At 29.3% G+C, this 21,173-nt stretch overlaps 1 protein-coding gene across 1 annotated transcript in view; it reads left to right on the forward strand.

The window, feature by feature from the left end:
• Window positions 1-21,173, forward strand: part of LOC107443298 (very long chain fatty acid elongase 4) — a 270,628-nt gene that overhangs the window by 217,586 nt on the left and 31,869 nt on the right. Inside the window, exons 2-4 of the mRNA XM_087153530.1 lie at window positions 7,129-7,221; window positions 18,121-18,305; window positions 19,986-20,063. Coding sequence (XP_087009656.1) covers window positions 7,146-7,221; window positions 18,121-18,305; window positions 19,986-20,063 — 339 coding nt within the window. The 5' untranslated portion in view covers window positions 7,129-7,145. The remainder of the gene's footprint in view (window positions 1-7,128; window positions 7,222-18,120; window positions 18,306-19,985; window positions 20,064-21,173) is intronic.

Raw genomic sequence — 21,173 nt, forward strand, 5'->3', positions numbered from 1 at the left:
AAAAGCACCTAATAGATTTTTTTACATTTAATTACATTTTGTAAGGCTACTTTTTATTATATTCTTAAATTTAATTATATTCTATTAGGTTACTTAGGTGAAAAATTTATATTATTTATTAAATCTGTAACAAGGAAGTTTGATTAAAAAATATAAAAATATGTGTAATTGCCTGAAAAAATTAAAGGGTAATTATTTCTCAAATGCCATACATTTGGTCCTTAAGCCATAAATTTGTTGTCGAACAATGCTTAAAAGTAGTAGAACTAAAACCGCTTAAAAGAACTCTCTGTACATTTAAAAGACACTCTGTACTTAATATATTCCTTTACCTAACATGAGAACAAATATTTTTAAAGTTTATAACAAATGTTCAAAAAATAAATAAAAATTTATTGCATTGCATCATTTGGTTCATAAGATAGTTTTTTTCATTAAAAAGAAAGAAAATATAAGCAATTATCTACACAATCTATTTTAAAGAAATTTATTTTATAATTACCAAAGGCTAAAATAATCAGCATATTTTATTCATTATGAGGTGCCCTAACACAAACGTTTAGAAAAATATTAGCATAAAGCTCTTTTTTCGTCAACTTTTATTTGCAAGATGCAATTTTATTTATTGCGCATTGTTGTAGGGAGAGCAAGATTCTGTGCAGATGCATGGTTCAGAGCAGTATTGACCATATGAAGTTTTTACGGTCCTAGGAAAAACCATGTTTTCGTATAGTTTTTTCACTCTATAAAAAAGTAAGATTTTCCATAGTTTTTGTTGTTTTGTAAAACAAATCATTTTCTCATGGTTTTTACCATCTTCAGAACAAAGTCTTATTGTTTATGCCACTTTTGTGAACATCTCCTTGTATGTATCATTGGACACTATAACTTTATTGCAGCTGCACAATATACACAAAAACACTCAAATAGCAGAAAAGCTTCCCCAAAGCTTTAATAAGCAGAATTTTTTTAAAAAAAACTAAATATCAAAAAATGTTCTTTTCATGAAAGACTGATAAGGAAAAGCAAAAATATTAAATAATATTACCAATAAATTGAGAAGTTATTTATTCAATAAATGATACGTAGAAAGAAATCATATCTACATTATAGAAATATATTCCAATCAGTTATAAATAACAAACCACTACCTGTCAATAAACATGGGTTAACAATATTTACCTAATTTTTATAGGGAAATAACAGAGATCTGAAGTAATGTACTACAAGTAGTGAAACTATGTACAATAATTGCTACTTTTTGTGTACTTTGTAGCATAATGTGTTTTTTCAAAAGAAAAAAAAAAAGAGTAGTGCAAAAAAAAAAAAAAAACAGTAGTTTGTAGAAATTCCGCAATTATTTTTAACAATTACTTTATAGAATAGAAACGTTTGCTCTAAAGTTAAAAGATCCCTGTGACTGCAGCTGAGCATAAGCAAGAGTTATGTATTTATACTAGTCATTATGAATAAGAGATATCAATTTGACAACATATTCATGCCCAGACAATGTCAGCAATCAATTTAAACATATATTCAAGTGTGAATGTTCACTTATGAAAAACATTGAAGTTATTTCAAAGGAAAGAAACTAACATATTTCCGATGTATTTAATTTCTTAAGCACATAAAATTGCAAATATTAGATAACTTCCTCGCATTTTTCAAACTGAATATTTGTTGTCGAATAAAGCATAAAAAATTTTTGTTTTAGGATAATGTTTTAGAGTAACAAACTGGTTCATGCAAACATGAATAAATAATTACTAATAATTTATGGTGTTTCAGCTCATATTTTATTAAAAAGCATTTTAAACTGAAGTGTAAATTAAATTCTCCAGTTAAATTCATTTCATTTATTAATCTAAGATTATTTGTTTTACGATACTAGAAGTCGTTCTTTACATATTTACATCAATATACATCATTGCGATACATTGATTTATTTACATCTAGAAACTGTTAAAAGGTAGAATAGCTCTTTTTGAGGTAGCCAATCAACTATGAGTTAGAATCATTTTGGGAAAGGCTAAACTAGATCTTAGCCTGAGGCGGGGTGTGATTTTCAGCGCCATCTAGTTTTCAAGTTTGAGGCTAGAATCCACTTTAGGACCGCCTTAATTTCATGATAAATTTCACGAACTCTAAAAATAAGTATGAGCCATAACTATTCGAATTTAAAAGTATATTCGAAACATTGTCCAAATATGTTGTTTCTCTCCCCTTTCTGCCCACAAAAAAAAATTATTCTTAAAAAGATATCAACATCCATTTTTTTTTTAAATTTTAAACTTTCATTAGTTTCTCTGAAAAATGAATCCAACATAAATAATATAAAATAGAAAAATTTATTAGTTTTCTTTCCTTGTTAATGCTAAACACTACCAGCTAATATTACACGGGTGTTGAAAAAAATAAAACGTTGTTTCCTCTTTTTTTTTTCTCGAAGGTGATACACTAATGATAGAGATAAAGGAAGAAGGGGGTTAGATAATATATATAAGTTCCCACGAAAAGAAAGTGTGTCCGCATTTCAAGGCTATTCAGAGAGGAGCTGAACCTAGGAGAATAGTAAGTTTATTGTTGTATTCATATAGTGTTCATGTATCTAACGTATTTCACTTCATATTTTAGTAGTATTCATTTTTATAATTTCTGATAAATATTAGAATATATTTTTAGAGTTTGTGAAACTCTAAAAATAGGAATTAAAAACTTGCTACTTGAGAAAATGTATCTCTATCTGTAAAACTAAATGAAAACTAAAAAATGATGCTACATGATTGTATATCAACAGCAGGTTCGCGAAACATTAAATTAAATTTGCTAAATATCGCATAAAATAAAGACCCTTTTTCATACGGCGTTTGAATTTGTTGTAGCACAAAATGTATCTAAAATATCAATTAGCGATGAGAAAATATTATTTTTTAGCCAGACGAAAACTGCTTTGAGTTTTACTTAAAAACACGAGGCTAAAAGAATTATATACATTTTTTCCTAGAAACCTTTTCTTAGTAGATGTAGGATCACTTGCGATTTCATTCTAGAACCTGCATTGAGCAACCGACCCGATTTTGAATTTACGACAATCAACTCCGCATCATTTTGGCAATTTTGAATCCACCCTAGAACGCTAGAAAACCTTCTAGATCAAGAATTTGGGCAGCCTAGTCTTCGTGGAGAACTTTTTGAAGAAACTTATCCACATTTGCGTTACATGGGGTGGGGGGAATTACGAGATCCTCTAACAGTTAGCTAGACTGCAAACGAATGATACCATGACCTCGAGTACATTTTATATCAGCACTGCGGTGGGTGTGAGTTGGGGGAAAAAGTCGTATCGATCAGCCATCACAAGGATTAGATCCTGGGCCAATTGCAATCTTAATAGTCTTAATGTTAATCTCACTTTTTCGCCAAATCTCGGGAATTATTCAAACGAATTAAAATAATTTTTGAACACAATCAACGAATCAATTTATCCAAATATAATTCCATGGGAAAGATAATTTACAGTGGAAAAGATAATTTTTTTTCAATAATTAGTTTAATATTATTTTTTTTAATAATAATTCGAAACAATTTTAAATTGCAACTTATATTTTTTGTACATCGTTTTAAACTATGTAGTTTTAAGTAATAAAATAAAAAAAATTAGAATGCAATGGCTCAATTAGGTCTTTAAAATATCAAAAAGGTCGTATATTTAAAATCCGGTGTCCTGTAATCTATTCGGCCGATTTTCGCGCAAATATTTTATTTTGACATTACATAGTTTACAATGATTTTATATACTGAACAAGTGAAAATTTTCCGACTTATTATTAAATAAAATAATCAATAAATAATAAAAATTGTTTTTTACATTAAATTATCATTGAATTAACAAGTTTTATCAATGTGTACAAAAGTTTTTGATTCGTTAACGCAAAAAGAAAAATTAACTTTAAGGGGCCCGATTTTTCGACTGATTTCCGGGCATATTTCTCAGGACTAGGGTAAACCGCAAAATCTAGTGATAAAAAAAAATCTGTCAAAAGAAAAAAAAACTTCAGGAAAAACACGTTTGTTTGGTCCTTAATATAACTAATTGTTAGTACTAATTATTAGCATATTTAAAATCAACTATTATAAAAATTCGCTCATTAGAAGATATTTAATTAGAATTATATTTTTTTATCAACTTATCTTTAAAGTTTTAAAGAAAACATTTCAAACTGAGAGAAATAAACTACTTTTGTTTAACCTAAAATCATTTGCTTAAAGTTTAAAATACTAGCTCAAGTATTTGAAATTATAAAAATGGCAATTAGTGACCATAGTTGGTTTGGGCATAAATTGTAAAAGCCGATTTATAATTATTGTACAGAAGTATTCGTACCTTTATTACGTTGCTTGGTATTTTTTCAAGCAAATTCATTAAAAATGGGAGATTAAATTATGAAGGAAATAATTTTAAACACTTCTAGAGCGCTATAAACATGTTTATCTACTTAACTATTAACAGAGTAGTCAGAGACAAAAGGTAAAGGATTTTTGAACTAAGACAGCAATTAAATTATTTGCTAAATAAAAAATACTAATATAGCAACGTCACATAAAATATGACAATAGGGAGATTTCGCAAATTTACGTTATCTACCGTACTCTCCGGTACGTAAATTTTCTAGTGCGCATGCATCAATTCTGTTCAGATGCGCATGCGTCCGTGGAAAAAATATCAAACTTACGTAAGTGAAAATAAGAGATTTTGCAAAAATCAGTAAGTTAAAAACGCTATCGTAGTAGAATATTATTTTAACTTGACTACAAAATCAATATAAACATTTACAATACATGTAAACTATTTCTTTAAATCTGTGGCAAATGATTCAAGATGCCTTGCTCTACCTAAAACTGCGGATTTGTGAACAGAAAAATTAGGTAGATCATATATTTTGATGAATTCGGCGATAAAGAATGCAGCTTATTATTATTATTAATAATAATAAAATATTATTGAGCATCTATTGATCATTTAACTTCTTTTAACTAAATTGTATAGTTAAAATAAATATAATTTGTAATTTTGAAATGGCGAAAATATATCGAGTTTCCAATGAAACTAGTGCAATTAGACATTTATAATATTAAACAGAAACTAATAAAATTATTTTTTTATTGAATGAATTTCTTTTATTGAATATTGTATGATCACGCGATTCATTTCTAAATTTCATCAATACATTTCTTCAAATTCGTATTCCATGTTTTTAGTTCAAAGGCAGGGTTAAACGGAAAACAATATCTAACAGTTATTAAACAGCGTGCTTGCAGCTTTGTAGCGTGAATCACGTTAATGTAACGTAAAGATACGTAAGCATCTAAAATAAATGCAAGCATGCGCAGTTTGCTTCAATCTTGCGTACGGGAGAGTACCGAAGCTAACGTAAACGTACGAAATCTCATTTTTATTATAATTAATACTTTCCTGAAATTCAGTGGAAATTTTAAATAAGTTGGAGCTGTAACATTTTAAGTATCGGCTCTGCAGCTCCGATTAGAGCATTACGAAATAATACACTAAAATAAAATATTAACAAACATTCATAGGCGTCAAAAATATATAGAAATTATTTTATGGTTCCCTAAAATGAATCTCTTCATTAACTTTGGCCATTTATGCTTGTTTTTCTTTATTCTGTAGAAAAACGTTTTAAAAGCTTAACTATGAACAAAATAAACTCGTGGCTTCAGATAACTTTAGAAACACTATTTTGGTGACGTCACTAATTCACGTTGATCATTGAGTTTGTAAAAAAGAATTCTTGCACTTAACTCCTAAACAGTTAAGTTTATAAGGATGCCAAATGCTGAACTAATGCACAAAAAAAAAGCTTTTTTTTAAAAATCTTTCCAGATCAAACTATTTAAAATTGAACCATTTTTCAGACCAGGGTCTAAAATTGCTGCTTGTAGTCATCTCCAACTTTCTAGCACAAATTGTTCTAGATTTATAACAGATACGACATAGCTTTTCGATACCGCGGTCAAATAAAACTACCGAATAAGCACAAAAGGAAAGTTAAAATAAAATCAGTATTTTCTTGTTCATTGCCACGTATTCCAAAATCTTTCTCTAAAAAAAAATCGTAAGCAACGGGTGTTCAACTTTACTTCAAATTTTTTTTTTCTGAGGAAACATTATAAGACATTGAAAATTGAAATGACAAAACTATGTAGAAAATTGTCCAAGTAGTACAACAGCATGTTGTTATTCGATTATTAGCTCAAGAATTATCAACTGTTAATCTCGGAGTAAAAAATACCAGGTGATGTGATCTACAGCCTGCAGCAACAGAGTTGAAATTTGACGCGTTGAAAGTCTATTTTCCTTCATGTGCTTCACAACAGTTTTTTTTTTCGAGATTCTAATTGTTGCGAATTTTAATTAATTTCTTAGCGACTTTATTTCACTTCCTTTTGCTTTAATTAATGGAGGTTTTTCCATTGTTGCAGAAAATTTTATTTCTCCTTTCTCATCTTTATTTTAAAAGTTCGCCCTTCATTTGATGCCAAAGGTAGAAAAAATGAATAAATAAAATTTAAAAAAAAAAAAAACAAGAAAGAGATTAGATATTGCCTAAAAATCATAACATGTTTTTTTTTTTTTTTTTTTTTTTTTTTTTTTTTTTTTTTTAAAAATTAGAAAGAGATAAAATGAAAAAAAAAACCGCTTGCAATTTGTACTCTTACACGATATAAAGTTACATATTGTTAACAAGTTATATATTGTCTCACATTCTATGTTGCTAAGTAAATTTTTGTTTTTCATGTACATAAACATTTAAAGTATCGAAAAGTGATGAACACATAAGGAAAGAAAGCTGTCCCCGCTCAGAAATCGGTTTAGGAGAAGGGTGTGAAAACTAGAATCATGTTCTGTTATTTTATAAAAGAAACTTCTTGAATGAAGTCAGGGTTCAACTTTTTTTACATCTCAGTGTAATCTAGCTTAATAGCACCTATAGGTCCCTAAGCAGACTTTTCCTATATTTCAAACAGACAATTTACGTTACGTTTCATTTACCGTAGGATCCAATTCAGTAGAATCATGATTTTTTTAATAATGATTTTTTTTTTTAGATCTAAATATAGCCGGAATGTCAGAGAAACCAGCTATGGCGCACATGATTTCCGAAAAATACGACGCTGTTCAACACTTCCTGTTCAGCTCAGGTAAGTCATTATTCTCTCAACCCGAAGTATTTCCTTTTAAACAGCTTCTGATTGCGTCAGAAATCATTATTATTACTATTAGACAGGACGCATTAGGTTGGATAATGCAATCTTTTGTTTTTAATTTCAGCTAGGTTCAAAAATTTCTAAATGAACTCGAATAAAGGATTAATTTGTTTATTAATTAATATTCATCAAATGAAATTTTTCGATTTTGTTTAAAATACCTTCTTATTTAATAAATCATAAGTGATAATACAAAGTAGTATTCCCATTCTACATAATGTTTCAAAAATACATTAATAGCAAAGGGGGAAATTTGGCATTGTATACGCAAAAAGACAAAGAGTGAAATATATTTATTTCATATTGCATGTTCAAAATACTTTTTTGTTGCAACACGTAGTAATGTTTATTTACTTCACAAGAAAGGTTGCGATTATCTCCTTACCCAGGAAATAAAGGTGTATGGACCATTGCTCAGTAAACAATTGCTGGTTCCACCGTCATTTCACCCAACGTCATTTCATCCAAACTGTCAAAATGGAAAAAAGGGTGGGGTCGAGCAGGTGCGGTAGTTAAAGATAAGAAAATAATTTTGTTCTTCAGCAATAGGGGAAGCAGATGAGGGAAAAGAGTGTGTTGAAAATGATGTTAGGGACTTTTAACTGCTTTGGAACACTAAAAAGTGCGATGTAAAGGAGTATCACTTAAGGAACTGTTTATTTATTTATTTTCCGTTTCACGTGCTTGATAACATATTCAACGTAACAAAAGCGAAATAATTAGTAATATTATTTTACGGAAATTCATTCACAATTTTTATTTCTGATGTTTCTTTTTTTCTTTTCTTTTCTTTTTAATGAATCTTTACAATATTTTTAAAACTTTTTTCCTTCACTTATAAACATTGTGGGATTCTCAAGTGGAAACATAATAAAAGTTTATATTGCTTTGATAATAATAATATATTTTACAATAATAACATAAAAATGTTTTTGTCTGAATTAATTACAGTTAAAAAATAAATAAATGCATTGATATTTAGTATGAAAATAAGTAGAATTTTTATTTATTTAATTTTTGTGCATTAAAATAAATACAAAAAAATAAATAAATAAAACAAATGAGCTCGAACATCATTTACTATTTCAAAAATCGATTATTTTTCATTTTTCTGCATACTTTAATACATTATACACTGTACAAAATTATATTTTAACAATTTATAATAACACAATAGTTGAAATGGTGTATTGTATACTAAAAAAAAAAAAAAAATTTTCATTTTTTTTGAAAGTGATGATTTTTTAAAACTTTTATAATAATAAAATTTTTCTAAAAATTGCAACAATTTTAATAATAGAATTTGAAAGTTTAATATGATCTAATATTAAAATTATGCGAATCAGCAGTAATTATTTCATGCTTTAGCCATTGATTTCTTAAATACTGTAAAATCAAAGTAATTAAGAGGATTTCGAGCATTTATTTTAAGAAAATTGACTTTACAAAACCTTTTCTAAAATTATTATAATTACATTCCACATTTCGTCTGGGCTAACTGTGGTATAGAATTTTTTTTTTTTACAAATGCTAATAAAATAATGAGTAATTTAAATTTTTAATGTGTGCTAGTTTCATTAACTGCAGATAGTATTGTGCAGATTTAATCGTATCATAAATTAATTTTTATGAAACTTAAGCAAATATAAATAAACCTGTTTGCTTAAATTTAAAAAAATGCTGCAGTTCTATTAATTATAATTTGAAGTAGAATTGCTTTCAAAATTTTTCTGCTTGAAAATCAAAATCATAGTATTAATAAAGTAGTAAAATGGAATAACTTAAAGTATTAAAAGAAAAAAAAATAATAATCAAAGATCTTAAATTTATAACTTCGGCTTAAAAAATATTTTTCTTAATAATTTGAAATTATTTATATAGGACAGATGCAACTAATTACAAGACAATTAAATAACTAGCTAGGCTTTAATGCAAATTCAATTTAACTTATAACTTGAAAAAATTTATTACACAATTAATGAGGGAATAGGATTACTAATTTATTTAGAATCTCGTCCCATTTTTGATCTGTTATGGAAAATGAAAATTATTTAAACAAAATTAATATACAATCTTTCTATTTAAAAATTCGTAACGCTGTTTTGGGTGTACAATTTAAACTTACATGTTGTTTAAAAATTATAAGATAAAGAGGAAAATAAATATAAGAAGACAGAAATTATAAGACTTAGCTTATTATTTAGCTTTTTTAGACATTGTTTTTATTACTTTTAAGTTTGCATTACATTTTGTTTTGCTGCCCAAATTCAGTAAAACTTAGAAGGTTCAAGTTTCAAGATATGTTGGGGAAAAAACTTAATATATAGTGATAAGAACAGTTTCCTATTTAAATTGTTATAAGTTTCGTCAACAAATAAAAATATCTATCTTTTAATTCTTGTTGAATCACACATTTTCTGTTCATTAGGTTGAGTTTTTCCATCAGGTTCGTATGATTGCATTTCAAATCAAGTTAATCGTTATGATTAACATGTTAACAAAATGATTGTATATTTTGAAAACAAAATATTCGATCTTTTGTAGGAAATATCGGTCAATAAAAAAAGCAATGATGAATGAGAAGCAATTACAAGAGTTGGCGACTGGCGGAGTAATTTATAAATATATGATAAATAATATATTAATTAATAAGTAACATATCAATTAACAAATAATAACTGAAATAATCATTTATCACGTTTTTATTAAGAAACTCGGGTTATTTCGGGTTTTCTTAGGATGGCAGACTCTTATATAGCTTGCTTCTAACATCAAAGTTGAAAGATTAGTACTATTTGTCACTTTGTTTTGTTGAATTTTTTTTCTTCTGCTTCGCCAATGGCAGGCACTGAACATTATTCTTCGCCTTAGAAGATGCCGGAATTGTTGCTCATTTCGCGTTACCCAGTGCGCACATGGGAACCAAAGTCACGGAGGCGAGCAACATTGCTCACGCCACACTGCCACAAGCCCGTTTATAGGGTGGGCCACATTCACACATCACACACACACAACAGAGGACAGCACAAAGAGATAGAGAAACATCCATGCCCAGAGCGGGATTCCAACCCGCAGCCTACGGCTTCGCAGTCAGGCACGTTAACCGCTCTGCCACCTGGCCGGCGTTTTGTTGAAATGTAACCTGGAGGAAAGCTTGAAAATGCTAGGCTATTAGTTTTTTTTTTTTAATTTTTTTGTTTTTTTTAACGACAAACAGACTCTGTTACATAAAAAATTTAAATTATTTAATTAGATGTCCAATTCAAATTGCTCCAACTTTCGTTTATAATAAATTTACTTTTTAAACAGATTGCATAGTAATGTTGTACGAAGTTAATTCATATTAACAATTTTGAAAATTTTATAGCAAATTAATTTCAGATTTTAACTTGAAATTACTTCATTTTGAGCTTACCATTTTAATAAATATAACTTATTTACTGATTAATAATTGCATAATTATTTAGTTACTACCGTTTTCAATATGTTTTTCATAAAAGTTACATATTAGTGTAATGATGCAGGATTTTTTTTATATAAGAAAAGAAATACACTTTTAGTTTTAAGTTAATTTAGAATAATACTAAAAGTAAACTCATAATAATATTAGAACAAAAACTTTAAGAAAGAAAGGTGGATAATTAACTATTGCAACTAAATAATTAAAAGAAAAATAGTAAAAAGAATGGTTTGTAGATATCCTCAGATTGTTTTATCCTCAGGCCTTCGCTCTTCAAACTCCTTTTTTTTTTTAATATTTATTATGAAAAATAATTAATTTAAATTTACGCATCTAACTGTGCCACTCGAAGAGACATTTTTAAAACCTAATTAAATTATACTACAATAATAAAAAAACTGATCATTAATTAGTTCCCTAGATATGATTAAAATATACATATCAGCCGTCGGCTCAGGGGGCTACCGTCGGCTACTGTGGAAACTGCTCAAGCTAGCATATATGTGGTTACAAATGAAATTTGAAAGTTGTGAGTATGGGGGCTCTCTCTCACAATAAAAAGAATCGCTAACACTCGAAAGTGTATCAGAGACCATTCTCTTGGGTGTTTAAAATTTGATTAGGGATGAGAAGTTAAAAGAGCATTGACATTCATGCAATATGCGCAGTTCGCAGTTTGTCTCAGGGACCGTTCTCTCTGGAAGCGAAAAAAGCGCGCATACGAATTTAACGATTCCAATGGAAATCCGATAAGTTAAATATATTTATCCGCATAAAGCTCTTTAATCAAGTTGCTTTTGAATTCGCATATTCGATTTATTTTTGCATCCAGTTAGAGAATAGCCCTTTACACGTAGTTTCAAGGGAAACATTTACACTATGCGCAAAAACTTTAAAAACGCTTGCCTTGCCGATGTTTAGAAATTGAATGTGAGAAAGACATTTTGTGCCTGTGCGAATCCAATTTACGTGTGATGGCATGCAGTAAAAGTGCACATGCATCGAATACATTGACGCTCGTAAAATATGCAATTGAGAGAATGCTTATTTCTGAAAAATTGTTGCAGTGAGAATGGTCTAATGAAAGAACAGTATGATCATTTAAATATTAGTAAGTCCCGCAGTGGACTGATCGTTAAGACACGGTTCCCAGCAGATCACCGAAGTCAAGCATCACTGGCTGCGGTCAGTGTGCGGGTGGGTGACCACTTGGATCAGTCTGCGTAGGGACCGAGTGTATGCGGTATTGGTCCTCGTTAAACTGTGTTACCGTAAAGTGCTCGACTTCGCGCGCAGGTCGTCGGGCTACCGAAGCGGGGGGGATGGCACCCCCGCTTCGGTACCGCCCCCGCTTCCGCGCCGACATGCCATCACAATTTTGATCCGCAGAAGATCAAAATTGTGATGGCATGTCTTCGGATCATCCTCCGGGATGTTTCCCAGACCGTCGCCAATAGCCCATTGTGCAGCTCTAGTGCGACGTAAATTAACAACAACAACAAATATTAGTAAAGCAAATCAAAAAGATTATGTACTACTGAATGGCAACATCAAAGGAACTCAAACAGTAACCAAAACAAAAGTATAGGATGCAGAGCTATAAGCGATAAGCAGAGAGCTCGCCGCACTTAACTATACTCAATAGGATGCAGAAAAGAACGTTAAAAAAGAAATCAAACAGTTTGGAGTGTTATACTGTCGCTTTTATTATAATAACCAAAATAAAAGAAGTATGCTTTTATCAACTATTAATGACTTATGAGAATGCCAACTTTTTGCTGATAGTTAATATATTCAACATAAGATAGGGTTTATAAAGCTTGATTAAGTCTATAGAAATATGTAAAAGGTTAAATACTGCATTTACATAGTAAATCTCTTATCAGCTGTTTGTTAATATATGTTACTCACCTTCGTACCAACATAATACTATAACAAATGGCACGCTATGCCTGCTCGACATGATTCTCTGTAGTTGCTACTAAGTCTATTTTGTTGTTGTTAATTTACGTCGCACTAGAGCTGCACAATGGGCTATTGGCGACGGTCTGGGAAACATCCCGGAGGATGATCCGAAGACATGCCATCACAATTTTGATCCTTTGCGGAGGGGATGGCACTCCCGCCTCGGTAGCCCAACGACCTGCGTGCGAAGTCGAGCACTTTACGGTAGAACAGTTTAACGAGGACCAATACCGCACGCCCTCGGTCCCTACGCAGGCTGATCCAAGTGATTACCCACCCGCACACTGACCGCTGCCAGTGATGCTTGACTTCGGTGATCTGCTGGGAACCGCGTCTTAACGATCAGTCCACTGCGGGACAAGTCTATTTTCAATCGTTATGTATAATATCTTAAATACCAAAGAAAAAAAGAAAAATGCAAGATGAAATAGAAGGCATTACACAATATAAAATTGCCTAAATTATATGAATTTATATTTCCAATTTTCTGAGTTAAAGTGGATTTTTAGTTTTTTAAATTGCTTAGTTAAACTTCACATAATTTTTTTTTTGCTATTTTAATCTCTTTTTTTATTTCAACATTAATATATTTTTAATGACTATATATATATATATTAATTTTATTTTTAATGTAATAAAATTGATTTTTAAAAAAAATAAATATTATCTAATAATGAATTAACAGCAATTATTTTTTTTATTTTAAAGTTAAAATGCTAGTCAATCCTACACAGTTCCTTTAAATCTATCAAAATGTAAAAATAATGTACAAGGAAACTTTGAGACATTTTACGCTAGTTACCAAAATTAAGGAGTAATAATTTTTTCAAAAATAAGTACCCTATATTTAAAAATGCACTTTGAAACAACCATTTTTTTCTTCATAATAACAACTCCAAGTATTAAAACTTCATCAATTTTTTTAAATTTTATGTTATTTTTTACTGCTTTTTCAAAAGCAAATAATAATTTTTTAAAATTTGAAATTTGTAAAAAAAAAAATCTGAATTAAATATTCTTTGGTTTATTTCTGAAATTATATTTAATGAATATTTTTACGATAAGCTGGGAGGAAATAAAATCTGCATTAAAGATATCTATTTAAAATATCTCTAACATATTATCTACGAGTTATTTCCAGGTGTGATTATCTTACGTTAACTGTTTTAATTAAAGAAATTTATTTTATTTTGATTTTCAATTTTAGGTTTTTTATTTTCACTTTTTTTCTTTTAATATTTGCTTGATGGTTAATTTCTTCATATAGAAAAAAATTTCCATGACTGATAATAGGTATATAAATTATTATGTCCTTTAAAAGAGAAAGTTTTACAAATACCGTTACAATGAAATAAACAAATTGCAGTACCATAAATTATTCATGGCTTTACTACTTTTTAAAAAAAAAGTTTTCTATGCAAGGCTGGGAATAATTCCAAAACTTTCTGAATAAATCAATTTTATGTTGAATAAACTTTTGGAAAATTTGTAATTAAATTCCAGAGATTTTTTTTTAAATGACTTTCATAAATTAACAAATTCTATTTTTAAATTTACTTGAAAAAATTATTATTTAATTGGTGTAAAAAAAATTTTATTCTTAAATTTACAATTTTCAACATGTTACTTTAGTTTAAAAACACTGTCTCTTGTTTATTGCCTTAGTCAAATAAGGGATTTTTTTTCTTCAAATCTTCAGTTTGTTTCTATAATTAAATCAAAATTATGAGACTTTAGTAGAGAAATTAATACTTGAATAAAATAATATATATAAACTGACTTATCTAGAAATTAAATTCTCGATTGAAAAAGTATATTCTTGGAATAGCCTCAGAGAACTCCGTCTCACACCTGCTTTTCAATTTGTTGTAAAACGTTTTCCTGCGAATTTTATGGAAATCCGGAGCATAGTTATGTGTCTCTATAGCATTTTTCAAAAAGCCATTTATTGTAGTGAGTTTCGCTGTGCAATTTTTCTGTTCACATTTCCAATAACTAGTTTCATTTTTATATTTACTGTGCAAAGTGAACAAATAATTTTTATACAGTATCAAATACCCTCTTGAAGATTTTAAGTAGCTTATTTCCGACATTATTTAAAATGGCTAAAAAAAATGTCGTCGATTGAAGATATGGTTAAGCGATAGTAAGAGGAAAATCTATTTTCCCTTTCAGGTTGTTTTTCCCCAAGAAAGGATTCTGTCCCCTGTATAAAATCCCTCTATACCCTTCCCTCCAAACGGACCCCTGGAGAACTCCCGTGCCCACAGGTGCACATCATTAATCACAACTATTCACAACATCATTAAGCACATCATTAATCACAACTATTCACAACATCATTAAGCACATCATCAACTTTCGTTTGGGTGAAGTTTCATATACACGTTCATACACAGATGCTTTTTAGGCCATTGATCGGTATTTCCTATAGAGTTGTTTATCAAGAAAAGGGCTATTGGCGGTATACATGACCCCTTTATTTCTTAACTGATATTTTTTCCCTAGAGGATTAAGGTTCATAACTTAGTATTCCATAAACTGATGTTTTTTTCTAGTCGACTATTACTTATATCCCAATAAGTCATTGATTAAGTATTATTCATGACCTATTAAGTCAGAATATGGGATAATTACTATAATGTGGTATGTTGCAATGACGCTTGTTCACATGAAGGTCACGCCTTATTACAACATTCTTAACACTAGAAAGACTGAAAATTACTATATACCTATATTGCCAAAATGACTGGATTGTAAAAGAATAAATAATGTGTAAAGAAATTTGTTTAAAATTAATTTTTAATATTTTTTTTATATTATTTACAGTTATATAACGAGTTATTAGTAAATATTAACACTAAAAAAATTATATGTCGTACAAAATTCTAAGAAGTTGTGTCATTATATACATCATTGTTTTTCTAATTGAAATTAAAAGCATGGCTTCCTTAGGCAATCTAGAGTTAATTACCCATCGTTTACTTAAAATGATTATCCTGATTATTCAGCCAAAATTGGGCCATTATTATGTAGAGGAACTGCTTGAAGTTTGCATTATATACACCAGCGGTTTTCAAAAGAACCTAACAGAACGTTCCGTTGGAAAGGTTCACCGAGAGTTTTTGGTATGAAACTTGTTATTATATTGAATCTAATATCCGTTTCAGTTTGTTTTTTATGAAATAATTTTAGTAAAATGCAAAAAAACATCTATCCTTGAATGACTGAAATCGAGAGAATGTCGATTTTCACCGGTGAATGTCAATAATCACGCTTTAGTGAATACCCAAAATATTTGTTGTATCCTATTTAATATTATTTCATATTCGTTGATATTATTCTATTTATTCGGTAGAGAATAGATTGGGAGGGACACATCAGTGTTAGGAGTACATGCATACGGGGACACTTGACCTTAAAAAAATTGATGAATAGGGCAGTTAACTAGACGTTTTTCGGAGACGTTTGCCAAAGCTACTCTGTGATTGTCAACATCCAACGACCACTGATTTCTGACATTCACAGAAATGTTGGATTGTGTTCCGAAAGGCACAATTTTCGATAGATTTAAGCCCGCCAAAAATATTTAAGTGGTAACTAATAACTACTACATCAAAGCAATTTAGAGTTTTCCTAATTTCGGAACCACTTCAATTTAGATAATGTTAATCTAGTATGTATCAGACTTCTATAAGTTTCAAAATCTCTTTAGTGATAACTCCCTTAGTAACAAAAAATATGTTTTATAGTGTGATTGAATATTGTACCTTATGATTGTACTTTTCAGAGCTGCAGCACCTATTGAAAATCGGCATAAATGCATGTATGATAAAAGGCATGCATTAATGAATGAACACCATTAAATGAAATGACCAAATTTATTAATAAAGATACATCTTTCCATGTTTTTGCCCTTTTTCATCTCAGCTTATTCCCTTATGCAGACTAGATTTCACTATAGAACTAAACTCTATACAACTAGACTGCGTACACCCCAACTGTCTGACATGAAACCTAATTTTAAAATAAAACAGTGTCATAAAACAGTTTCTAAATAATTAATAGTTAATTTATATGTTCATTCATAATGAGGGTTCCGTTCATAGGGCAGAGTTTGATCTAAGTGTGAAGCTAATTTGGCGAAATTGATAGTTTTTAAATACGTTTCAAGGATAGATTGAAAAACAATATTGCTCTTTAAAAAGCTTTTCTAAAATGTTTATTTCTTGTTCCCTTAAAAACTTTTATCGAATTTTTATTTTATAAATTAATTGGATTAAACATCAATATACGTTAACTGCTTCATTTTATCTGCATGAAAGTGTTTAATGCAGTGTTCAGAAAAACTGCACTATTTTTGTAGCTTACTACAGCTACAATTGATTTGTTACGACTGTAGTTAACTATGACAACTTTTTTTAGATGTAGTGACTACTTTGAAATCACTTCACTACTTTAAGGAGACAAACTTTGCTGGAATTTACACCAAATGATTTTGAATAAGAAATTGGTTCACATTAAACAAAAGAGAATAATTAAGAAATATTTATTAATGTTGGTTATTTCCAAACATTTGTTTTCGAATTTGTTGATTTCACTTTCAATGTTTTATGTTTCTTTCGACAGCGAATATTTAATTTAAGATAAGCGAAATTATCAAATAATTGTAATTTTTAACTTGTTTAATGCTTTTTTTTAATTTCCTCTAAAAAATCGAAAATACGTTCCATTTTTTTTGAAATAACATGTTTGCATCACGAGTGTGCTTTAGAAAATATGACTCAAGTGATTAATTACCTATTTTTCGTAATCACTAGTTTAAATATACGTGATTTTCTGTTGAAGCTCAGTTGCAGGATCATTGATGGACCTGCGAAGTCTTTAGTGCAGATCAAATTCAAAAAATTAGTTGTGTTAGAAGTGTTTTTTTCTTTCTAAACTATTATTAAAAGTAGAAGTCAGGTTAATACTGCTTTTTTGTATTGCCCCACTCACTTCACTTCTTCTTCTTTTTTTTTTAAAAAAAAAAGTAGCTCACTGCACTGCAAACTACGAAACAAAGTAGCGACTACAGTACTTTAACTATTGTAGTTCTCTACTTCCGACCACTGGTTTCATACTTTTTGATCAATAAAATGCAATTTCTTTCACTTTCCACTTCTTTCCTTTAGTTTCGTACAAAAACATATTAAAGGTTTCATTTCCTTTTTAACTGTTAGCATTTGGTGAGAAAGACAAAATACTTTGTGCTACGTATGAATAAAGTGAAAAACAATGTTAGTAAAGCACATATAAAGTAAGGGATATATTCAGTTCTGTTAAGCAAATAAGTGACTGATGAAGGTTCATTTCTGCTTCATTCATGTTGTTTTTCACTTTATTCAATAAATGAATGTGTTTTTCAGAGGCTGACTACGCGGATCGTATAGGCCGTATACATTATCCTCTCGCCATTATCTTCGCCTATCTACTCATCGTAAAAGTATTGGGTCCACTCATTATGAAACCATTAAAGCCATTCAAATTAAATGGATTATTAATTGCATTTAATGTCACCATTGTTTTATGGAATGCGTACCTCAGTTTTAGCGTAAGTATCTTCCGATTAAATTAAAATTGTTTATCCTCTTGTATTTCTCAACTATATGTAAAGAGTGAAAATAATGAATGTTCTCGTAAGTATTGACCTTGATTAATATTCTCTGTTTGTCAGAGAGAAAACACGCATCGATCTTTGACAAAGGTGGGTTTGATCCTCGGTTTTCCACTCTTAAAATAAATAGACTTGTCGTAAAGCAGAGGGGAATGTCTCCCCTATTGGTGACGTAAATAAAATATACCTACCTATCAATATTTTGAAAGTTATCATGAAGTAAACTCCTTTCCATGCTCAGAAATTCAAAATATTTATGCTTTTAAATGGAAATTACTAGCGTTTAAATATCCAAAAATAAGTAATGTATTCATAAATTTAAAATTAAATTTTATTTTCAATCTCTATTAGAAAATCCATTCAATTTGCAACAAGTAACATTCAATATGCGACATTTTTATACAATATCTATTTACAGTTCAGTAAAATTAGACTTTTTTCTACCGAAAAAAAAATAATACCCGAGATTTCTTATGTTATTATAAATGCTCTTCTCTGTATTCCCTTTTAGAGGGAAATGAAGCTGATTTGAGGAGTGATTGCCGCGAGGAATATTTTCCCACTGCAATCCCAAGACGAGGATCAGTCTAATAGATTAGAAGTTATAAATATTTATGTGTTAAAAAATACAAATTTGTGCGTTAACCTATATGTGATATCTAAAACAGTGTTTCCAATGCATTTGTATACACGAGTCAGTAGAACAAAAGAATTTTGATGCATAAACAAAGCTTCTTTTAACGAGAACTGATCTATGCACTTTGTAGTGCTACCTGTACATGTAATATAAATTTTCCACATGCAATTTTTCACGCAATTATATGAGACCGATCCCGAGACAATGTTTTGTGTACTACAAAAAGTACGATGTTGAACCTGCTCCATTGTGAACCATTTTTTCTGGTTGAATCGAATGAGACAAAACGCCGCAAATCTAATGGGCCTGATATTTCAAAAACTGAAATGATAGAAGCTATCATTAATATAAAGCATTTTTTTAGAAAGAAACACCTCTTTCTATAATGACTCGATCATTAAACGAAGAAAATGTATAGAAACTCTAAATGTTATATTGAGAAACATTTTTAACTTTATACCATTATATTTTAAATTAAAATTTGAAACTCTATTTCAAAAAAGTTTTTTTTTTTAAAAAAAAGGTACTTTTCAAGGTGACAATGACTGCTAGATGCGTTAATCATTAAGTGCACAAAATAAAAAATTGAATACTTTGAATAACTTTTGATCTAATGATCGTAATTGCACGTTTCAATCAACGTTACCTTCTTTATTGATTCATTGTTTAAATATATTTTCACTTGATTTTGCAAATTATAAAATCCTTTTTAGGATGATATGCGGAGGGAACTACAAAATGTTCAGAGAGAGGAAAGCAATCTATCGTGGGGTCCTTTGCCTTTATTAAAATAAATAATACGATTTCTGAAAGCTGTTATCTATTAATTTTTCATATGAATTGATAGGTAGAAATAAATGGTATTTTTATTAAAACTTTTGTAGCTGTTTGTATATAGTGTTTGTTCTAGTAGATTTGTATCAAATATTTAAAATAGGCTGTTAATGTGCTTAAAAGGGTTTCCTTCTTTTTAATTTTAGTTTTTCAGGCATCTGTACGATGTCGTAAAAGAAGGGAGGTTATGTTCAGTGAATGCGTTGACTGACGAATACTCCAATGTATGTATGCTTTTAATAATCTATTTAATTGAATTTAACCTTATCGCAACACCCATAAACAAGAAAAACGTCTCTGAGTTCATTCTCAACACGTTGGCGGGAGAATCTTGCCTTTTCAGTTAAGAAGTGGGAATGGACTGAGATTTCCGGATACCGTGAAAATGTGCTAATTTATTTTGAACTGTTGTTCCAACCAATAAAAATTAAATATATAGCATATCTGTGGTCACAATTTCTTTTTGTTTTAGAATAGATGAAAATTTATTCCTCCAATGATTAAGAAAATCTTAATTTGATAATGGTAACTCTATTAAATTCATGGATATATTTATTGTGGTATTGATATTATTGATTTCAAATCCGGTAATTAGTTGTGTTTCGGGTGTATAAAAAAGAAAAAAATGTGTGATCAATTGAAGAATTATTAAAATACATTATGCTTTTTTTTCTTCTTTTTTTTTGCAAACTATATTAACATTAGATTTTCAGACATTTTGCACCATGTTTAAAGCAATTTATAGTGCTTGTTTGTTTCATGTTTACAATAATTCGATTATAAATAAGACAGCAGGGATATTAGAAGTTTGTTACAAAATAAAGTATCATTTGTTGTCAAAATATTTTGAACGGGTCCACGTTTTTATTACAAAAAATAATTTTCAAATTTTTTCTTATAAATCAAATATCTAAAAAACTTTTTTTAAAGCCCTTGAGGAGAAACAAAGACTACAAATCAAAAATGGATAACATTGGGGAAAAATGTAATACCCATCTAACTAATATTGATGCCTCAAACAGTTCCGTGAATTATAATAATAAACTCAAAAAATGATTTCAAAATTTAAATGAAGTTCAAAGTAGAATTTAATAAATATATCTGACATTGGTTCACAGCCTGGCTCAAGCATTTTCAGAAACACACTGGGAATTCTAAATGAAATGACGAGTGGAAATCTAAAAATTAATTCGTGGATCGGCGCTGAAATTATTTAACTATTGTTTGAATTGTAATTATTTCGTGGAAATAATAGAAATGTGTCATTATTTTATCCAACCAATTGGCTTCAGTGATTTTTAACAGAAGAATTTGTTCTTTAAAGCTCATATTTT

Source organism: Parasteatoda tepidariorum, chromosome 10 (assembly GCF_982258835.1).
Source record: "Parasteatoda tepidariorum strain Cologne lab strain chromosome 10, Ptep-v5.0, whole genome shotgun sequence".
Taxonomy (NCBI): Eukaryota; Metazoa; Arthropoda; class Arachnida; order Araneae; family Theridiidae; genus Parasteatoda; species Parasteatoda tepidariorum.